Source organism: Octodon degus, unplaced genomic scaffold (assembly GCF_000260255.1).
Source record: "Octodon degus isolate 3935 unplaced genomic scaffold, OctDeg1.0 scaffold00220, whole genome shotgun sequence".
In the NCBI taxonomy this organism is placed as follows: Eukaryota; Metazoa; Chordata; class Mammalia; order Rodentia; family Octodontidae; genus Octodon; species Octodon degus.
In genome coordinates this window covers 2,664,642-2,673,979 of record NW_004524796.1, presented here as the reverse complement: position 1 = coordinate 2,673,979, position 9,338 = coordinate 2,664,642, and the positions used below count along the sequence as shown (strand labels likewise).

At 37.5% G+C, this 9,338-nt stretch overlaps 1 protein-coding gene across 4 annotated transcripts in view; it reads right to left on the bottom strand.

The window, feature by feature from the left end:
- Stam (signal transducing adaptor molecule) overlaps positions 1-9,338 on the bottom strand; it is a 69,842-nt gene that overhangs the window by 2,839 nt on the left and 57,665 nt on the right. Inside the window, exons 10-13 of one of the 4 annotated variants that reach the window (XM_004645192.2) lie at positions 6,730-6,817; positions 6,257-6,311; positions 5,377-5,530; positions 2,825-3,000 (exon numbers count right to left, since the gene is read on the bottom strand). In XM_004645192.2, coding sequence (XP_004645249.1) covers positions 2,825-3,000; positions 5,377-5,530; positions 6,257-6,311; positions 6,730-6,817 — 473 coding nt within the window. Of the gene's footprint in view, positions 1-2,809; positions 3,001-5,376; positions 5,531-6,256; positions 6,312-6,729; positions 6,818-9,338 lie in introns of all 4 variants that reach the window. The other 3 variants (XM_023705437.1, XM_023705438.1, XM_023705440.1) reach the window with 3 other exon arrangements.

The window sequence follows — 9,338 nt, the reverse complement described above, 5'->3', positions numbered from 1 at the left end:
AAGGGCCTAGGTTTGATGTTCAATACTGAGTACCATGCTGGTCAGGTAAACCAGGGTGCATGCACTGTGCCGGCCCCAAAACCAGGCACGGTGGTGCACACCTGTGATCCCAGCACTGGGGAGGCTGAGACAAGAAGATCACTGTAAGTCCCAGCTGTGTAGCAAGACCCTGTACCAAATGAATAAATAAGAAATTTAAAAAAAATTTTTTTTCTTAAAGAGACTTTTTGTACCATATGACATTATATGGGGTTTATGGGGTCTGATCCTACTAACAGAATGAAGCTGTTTATGTTACCTCTGAAGAAGTGTTCATTCCAACACATGTGTTCTGCCCTAGCGCAACCTTGAGGCCTTTAGCTTCTGACCTGGCTCATTTTCCCATTTTCCCTAGACACCGTCTTACGTTCCTACTGCTCCTGGGTCCGACGGCACACCTGCCCCTTCTCCTCCCTGGCAGCTGTCTTTGGCTTGTCTGCAGCCTCATACACTCTAATTATCATAAGAGTCACAAGTGAGATTCACTCCCCTTTACAGTCACACTGTATGATACAGTTCTATGCCGGATAGGAACTCAGTTAATGCTTGATAAATGTTTACGCACTAATGATTACAATTTCCAGCTTTGCAAAGACTCTGAAAACAATTTAAGTATATATAAATGTGTAATATATTTATAAATATATAAAAATAAATGTGTTTAAATGGAGAGGAAAACCGCTAGCAGAGCAAGTATAAGATAAACTCAGGAGTGAAGGTAAGGGTAAAATACCTACTTGCATTAGTGTCCTGCATATGTGACTCAAGCTTTCTAGTTATAACTCAGGGATAATGAAGATTTTTGTAGCTGTTTTTGATAGGTAGTTGATTCTGTTTTTTTTTTTTTTTTTAGTGTCCACTTCACACCTAGAAGCCTATTTCTTATTCTTTTACATATAATTTTGATGTTAGATTTAATACTTTTTCAGACTTCTCTCATCCTAGGTCAACTTTACTACTCACTAGAAAAGGTGGCAGTGATATAGTTTCCAATAGCCACCAATGGTGATGGCTGACCAATGTACTAAATCTATCATGAGATTTATGTACATCATAGATACACCATAGTAATAAGGAACGGCAGGGAGCAATCCATAGTATTATCAGAGATGCAAAGTCCGAAAGGCCTGGTATGCAGCAGGCATCACCACCAGCACCATATCACTCTGACAGCAGGAGAGGTCGGATACATGTCTGGAGTTACAGACAAGGACTGAAGGGTGAGTGACCCTCAGTAGCATGTTAAGGAACTTAATAAGAAGGATCATAAAGGAAGGGGGTTAATGGGATTAAAAATAGTAAGATATTTAAAATGTATGTAGTAATTTCCCAAATGAACCTCACTATACTATATTATCAACATGCTCTAATAAAAAAATAAATTATTAAAAAAATTGAGAGCTTTAAATAACAAAAGTATACAGGGATTCACAGGGCAAGATTATAAGCCAGAGGATCTTGTAGATAAGGCACAAAACAATGAGACTCTCACTACAAGATGAAATGATAGTAAGGGAAAAGCACTGTTTAGAAAATTAAATAATTATGCACATGGCTGACACATAGGGAGAAAGTACAGAACAGAGACAAGAGATAGAAAAATTGTATGAACTGTAAGGCTATATCCCATGCCATGGGGTGGATGGGGGAACTGTAATTGAGATAAGGAATAGAGTATGAAGTGAGAGTGCGATGACTGCCAGCACTCGTGGCATGTGTGGTATGGGGCAGGGCCTGTATTATTTGCATCACCAATTATCCTTCCCTACGTGTTGCACTATAAAATATAAAGTGATAACTAAAGTCAATTTTCATACCACTATTTATATCAGGATGGACCACAAAATTATACTAATTAGGTGGCAGCTCTGCAGCCTGGTTCTGAATCTTAGCTGAGTGGGTTATCTCCTTCATAGAAGCAATAAATTAATATGAGTAAGCATAAGACACAGTGCCTGGCATTGGTTAAAAACACTCCATAAATCTTAGCCTCCCTATTATCTTCCTTCTTAACGTCACTTCAGGATACCAGATGGGACAAGATAATTATGCCTGAAAAATCCCTAGGCCCCAACAGGAGACTCTGGGGATGAGCACAACACTGAGCCCAGCGAGTGCTGGTGGGAAAGGCTCCAGAAATTATGCCTGTGCCACCTTGACATCTTTGCTGCAAGTCAGAATACCATGAATGGTAGAATATACCTAGGTGAGCTCTTAACCTACTACCTACTGTCTCAAGGGGACAAATTCAGCTTAGATCTCCATTAATTCAGAAAGGACATTTATAGAAGTAATAACCACTGAGCTGCATGGCAGACAACATTATAAGTACACACCAAAAATAACTGCACCTGCCATCTCAGGCAGCTATCTCCTGCAGGCAGCGCAGAAGCACAGATTCTTGTGCCTTCTTTCAAATACTGTGCCTTCTACAATAAAATTAAATTCTGACATAGGTCAAAAATATGAAAAAATTTTCTTTAAAAAAAGTTCAGGTTATAAATTCCAATAACAGAACTTAGTGGGGAAAATTATATATTTACTAGAGTTGTTAAAGACATTATCAAACATCATAGACTTAAACAACAAAAACACTCGATAGGAATATAAAAAATCTACAAAACCAACACCAAAATACAGCTTAGCAAGTCAAATCAACTGGTTGTCTCAACACCACAGGGCTTTCTGGAGAACCCACTTGACACCACAAAGGAAGCCGTCTATCTTCAGGCAACTGAAAAACTGTAATAGCACCAACTCTGAACAATACCAATAATCCAATTACTTGGGGTAGGAAGGTGGGGTCTGCTGAGTAGGAAGGGCTGGGCTGGCAGACGGAGGAACCGCGCCTTGACTCAGAGAAGACAGCTGCTCCGGGGGAAGACTGTAGCTCTGCAAATGGCTCATCTGTGCACTCCCTGCAACCAGGTAAGCGCCACTCTGAGGTGGCCCGGGATAGACCTACAGCAGCCAATGAGAAAACACATTTCCTTATGAACCTTTAACAAACACTTCCTTTTCTTTCTTTTTTCTTTTCTTTTTTCTTTTTTTTGAGACAGGGTCTCATTATGCAGTTCAGCTGGCCTTGAGCTCACTTTGTAACCCAGGCTGGTCTCGAACTTGCAATGATCCTCCTGCCTCAACCTCCTGAGTGCTGGGATTACAGGTGTGCACCACCACTCTCATCTTAACGTACTTTCAAAACCGGCTCTGTGAAGAAAAATTATTCTGTCCCCAAGTATTTTACAAATAACACTTTTAAATGACATGGACTACTGATTTTTGTTTTTAATCAATGAATGAACTCTTGTTTATCTCCACATGGAAGTATTAAAGGATTTTACCTTGAAACTCTATATTAATCAACAATTTTTCATTAAATATATTTAACATTTTCTACACCAATATTTTAAAGAAACCCCAAAGGGTATTTAAGAAACATGAGTTAACTGCTTTATGGTCAGAGCCTACATATGTAATTCACATGTCTAAAAGTGAAACATACTGGCCCCTGAGCAAGCTAACTTCCTACAGCAGGGGTCAGCAACATTTCTTATCAACAGGTATAGAACACATCTACAATGTAGAAACATGACAGCAAGTACATTCCAAAAAAAATATTAGTTAGAAAAATAAAAATAAATAGGGAAGGCTGGATTTGCTTGCTTACTCCTGAATCTAAAACCCCTATTTTTTTTTAAATCTAAAGATTGAAGTTTTAAATACTCAAAGTTTTATGTTTTAATTTTCTGTAGTATTCATTGCCAACATTTAAAAAGAACTTCTATTGTCTATGTGGTAAGACCAGTTAAGACAGTAAGTAGCAACCACCAAGAGACATGAACAATAATCATTTTATGTTTCTGTTAAATGCTAACAGACTTACCACACACCAGAATCTAAAGGGTATAATGATGCTGTAACACTGAAACACTCCTGTACCAGTCCTTACAACTGTAGCCCACTGTTCTTTGCAAACTGAGTGAAAGTTTGGTTATTGTCTGACTGAAAACTGAGTTTCAAAGCTTGGTTATTTGTCTGACTCCAAGAAGATGAGGAAAGTATTTCGTAGCCTCACGCTTCTCGGGCTGGGTTGTTTGCCTCCAGGATGCTTAGCCTCATTTCAGGTGAAGGGACCATGGGAAAAATTATTCTGAACAAAGTCTTTGTCCAGTATAAGTACACAGAATAGAGTTCTCCAGCTAATTATACTTTATAACCAGAATATGCAACATTTGCTTGAGATAAAGAAAGAAAAGGGCTCTATATTTGTATTATATGCATTCTAATGTAAAGGAGGGGAGAAATTCAATATTTAGGTGGCTTTCAAAAATATACAGAAATACTGTATTTTGTTGGTTAATATTTTCAACTCATTCTTTTACACTGAATTTAAGTTTCCCTTTTAAGAATAAGTAGAAGTTCATTAGATTGTTAAGAGAAGTTTATTTCTAGAAATGGTTTTAAGTTGTAGTTTTGTAAAAATATAGTTGACTAAGATATGACTGACACAGGAAATGCAGTAGATATTCACTGTGTCCAGCTCGACAGGCTGGGAGGCGAGCACACACACACTCCAAACCTGCGCTGCAGGATGCATCATAAGCACAGCAATCGCCTCAGAGGCTCCCTCTCCCCCACCCATATTTTCTTTTTGGGATAAGAGCATCTAAATTAAGCAGCTCACTCTAAAAACACCCTGCAAGGGCTGGGGAGATAGCTCAGGGGTTGGTGGAAGCACCTGCTTGGCAAGCACAACAACCCGGGTTCAATGCCAGGTTATACATGCTGTGCCAGCCTGAACCATGCTGGTGGCACATGCCTATAATCCCAGCACTGGGGAGAGCTTTGCAGGGAGACCCTGTACCAAATCCATCCATCCATCCATCCATCCATCCATCCATCCATCCATCCATCCATCCATCCAGTACACTCTTTGAAGAATTCAGCAATAATCAAAAATTTGACTTAAATATTATAAAAACCTTTTATCCAGATAACTACATATGAAGCTCTAAAAAATACAGATATGTGGCCCTCAACTTTAAAGATTCTGATTCAGTTGATCTAGAACAGGACCAAAGTGTATGCTTTTGAAAAAAAAAAAAAAAAAAAAACCAACTTGATGAGCAATTCCATTGCCTATTGCTATTTAACAGCAAAACAGAAAATGATATACTTGGCACACCATACATTTCATTCATCAAAAAAAAAAAGGGCAAGCTTTATTTTCATTCTAAACATTACTTTCACAGTTTCACATTCCACAAAGATACCTCTACTCTCAATAACTTTACCAGCATTAGAGCACTCAAAACTTGAGTTTTAAAAGCACACCTGCGCACCCGCCACTGCAGCTGGCTGCGTGTAATACTGCTGGTTCTGTAACTTTGCATACATGGAATACATCGGGTCTTCGTTCATTAACTTTGTATACAATGAAAGTGCTTCCATCACTTTGACATTAAGTTCTGAGAGTTCTGAATGCTTTCTGAAATACAAAACAATAATTTGAAACACAGCTGTTCACTTAAGTGATACAATGTTCTAACTGCTAATATAGCAAAATGTGAATAACCAAAAATTAACACTAGAAGACTATTAAATATGTAACCTGTCACAAAATATATTATATTTTAGCTCCGAAGCAGCCAGACTGCTTAAGGTTTATACACTGTACTTTACCTTGAAATAGGTAGGCTTTCCGTGGTTCAGGTGGGTCCGTGATGTGACTATAGGAAAGGTGATTATGCTATCTTTTATTTTTAAAAAGACTTACTACAAGAAAGGCCAAAAAAGTCCTTACTTTAAAAAAAAAAAAAAAATCGATGAGCCCAATTCTTCACATTTAGTTGAAAAGAAGAAAATAAGGAATGGTTCCTGTGGAATATCTTTTTCATTACCCCTTGGTGGTGGTGATGGCAGAACTATAGACGGAACCCAATGCTCTGCACCAATCTACAGCTCCAACTCTTAGAAAATAATTGATGACATTACTATTTTATTTTTAGACAGTCTTGCTAAGCTGCTCAAGCCAGACATAAATGTGTGATCCTCCTGCCCCAGTCTCCCAGACTGCTAGGATTACAGGTGTGTACCACCATGCCCAACTTGAAGTAGCTTTGTTTCCAAAGGCAAATATAATCCACTCTATAGCTTACAGAGATAATTTCAGGGAAGAAGGTACATAAATAGATATAATACATGATATTTTTACCTATCAATGTCTTCCAGTTTTTCATCAATGAGAGGTCCCATCTGGTGACACATTGCTAAGATGAAAAGAATTGGAGACAAGAAAAGAACAAAAAATGAAACAGAAACATTCATATAATTAAAGGAATAAAAGGTTTTATTTGGAATAATACAAGTTACACTAGCTAACCATAGTCAACATTGCAAAATTGATTATTTTCTTAAAGTATAATGATGACAACTTAACCAAAAACATTGATTTCCAAATTTAAAACTTTTCATTTTACAAGATTCTACGAAGTTGGGTAAAATACTTAATTTGGATTAAAAAGTGTATGAATACAGGCTTTATCCAAGGTTTAAGAAGTAAAGCTGGGTCAAAGAAAAGTAAAAAATGTTACATTTGGAAAATCATTCTCAAAACTCATTATTTTCCTGTACAGCAGGTATAATTATTCTTCGTATTTGCAAAATAAACAAAAAAACTATAATGACCTTCAAGATGAAGTAGTTCTGGTAGATCTGGCTGGTTATCACTGGGATCTGTACTTTGCAACATCTGTAGCAACTGGTCCATTTTATCCTACAGAAATTAAATAGTTAACGAAAAAGCATCCAATCTTAATAAAACGTTACATTTCACTGTTTTTTGGGTTTTTTTTTTTGCTCCAAATGCCTTCAGGACAGATTTGGCTGGCTTGAGTTCTGGGGATTGAACCACAGCAACCTGAGCCTGACTGCTTTGTTGAAGCAGGCACTTAAAGAGCTGAGCTAAGGGGCAGGCCCCCACATTTCACTGTTAACCAGATGATGAGTATAAAACTTTTGTAATTTATAGTTATGAAGACTAACTCTGCTTATGTTTTTAGCTCCCAAAATTTTCTTTACTTATAACGTGTGAGTTCTTCCAACCCTTATATCATGTTGAAGGATTTCACTTTGTCTGGAGCAGTTATAGCTTAGCCACGCAACAGGTGTGACACTCCTCTGAAGATGGCTTGCTATGACTAACAATTTGGTCATGACTTTTCCCCAGTGGTAAACACAGCAGCTGTTTCAGTAAGGCAGAGCTCAGCTCAATTACAGCTGTTCTTGGAAAAGGGTTTAAGGATTTACTGTGTTTTCTTCCCACCAATGTTTAAGTTTGTCATTAGAAAATGAAAAAATTGCAGTACCTATATTCTCCCAAGTGAGAAAGGCTGGAAGGTATCTCAAACTTATGCCTCAGATCTATTTCAGAATCTTTTGTTGTAAGGATCAAAAGAACTAATAAACATATGTATTGTATAAGTGCATACATATTTTTAAATCAAATTAGTTCTAAGATACCAAAGAATACAACTAAAATCATCACAAAATTTTCCCCACGCATACTTTTTATATGGTTATATTATATTATCATTTTAATATAATAATTAAAGACTACCAATTCCAAGAAAAGTAGCAATTCAAAATAAAAAAATTAATTTTCTGAAGGAAGAGTTTGAGGATGAATTAATCATTAGAGTAAAAATAAAAGTTTTTAAAAAATCAACTCAAATGAATTCTGTATTTTGAAATGGATACTGCTTTTCAAATGATTCATTATTTTAATTTTACGAAGTCTACAAAAAAGAAGGTAAACATCAAGAAGTTTGTGTACAGCCAAAAAAAAAAAAGGTAAAATGAGAATGGTGAGTCAACTAGCATTTGGGTAAGCTGTTCAATTTGTTTACAGAATATTATTTGAAATTATTTGCTGTCAAAGAAACGGGTTTCTTTACAAAGCGCCAGTCTGTCCACATGGATTTCTCACCTAACACAATCTTTCCTGACCCAGCTGGGTCCTTTGGCTCTTCAGTCTTCTACACCCTATTTCTCTAAAAGAACTATCTTCAAATCATCTCCTGTCTCTTCTAAAAGAATGCTAAAACCCTAGAAAGCCCTTCACATATTTTAAAGATGACTTCCCATTTTTCAGAAGTTTAATGTTTCAAAGGATATGATCTCCAGGACATTATGTAAAAAAGTTACATTCATCTAAACATATCAAAGTAACTAAAACACCATAGCTATTTACATTCATCATTACTATTTTAAAAAGTCTGGGACAGGGGACGTGGCTTAGTGGTACAGCACTTACGTACAAAACTCTGAGTTCACCCCAGAATTACAGAAAAACGAACAACAATCAGTTTCTGTTAGGAACTTCAAACTGCTCATTTTCCCCCCAAACTCAATGTAAACTGTTCCAGCAATACTACTACATTCTTCCAGTATTTTAAGCTTCATGCTGGAATCATAGTGGCCTATCACTTCTATGTTTTTAATATCTATTTGCTGATATAGTTCATTCTGTTCTTCTATTTTTTTGGTAGCGAAATATGTAAGACCAGCTCAATTGTGTTACAGTCATTAGAGTCATCATTTTCCTAATGTCAACACCAACGCGTGAAATTGTGTCTGAACATTTTTGTGCTATTAGGTGAAGCACCACAGTAAGCTTGTCAGTATAGGCAAGGGGCAGAGCTGTTTTCCGTACAGTGGAAGAGGGAAACTGCAAGAGCAAAGCAGAACAAGAAAAGGACAGATGTGGCAGAGTGTGCTCAGGTGGGTCAATTTTAGGAAAAAGTACTCAGAAAATGAGGATCTGAAAAGATTCTGCTAAAATGATCTATAGCAGGGGCCAGCAAACACCTTCTGATAATGAAAGCTTAGAGCACTGTAGGCCATATGATCCTGTCCTACAAAGCTCTGCCCATGTAGAGACATACAGATATGTAAACAAATGTAGTGTTCTGAAGTTGACCTGGAGGTGCTAATATCTTGTTTGGCTTGCTAGTTCCATAATCTGATACTGTACTGTTAATTTGACAGTTATGTTAATATTATTTGAGGGCGAGCGAGATAGCTCAGTGGACTAAGCACCTGTTTAGGCAAGCACAGGGACCAGGCTTCAATCCCTGGTACCGCATGTTGTGCCAACCCCACCCTTGAGTGTGCTGAGCTGGCAACTGAGTCTGGGTGTGGTGGCGCACGCCTGTAATCCCAGCACTGGGGAGGCTGAAAACAAGAGAATTGCTACAAGTCCGAACTGTGTAGTGAGACCCTGTATCAACTGAAAA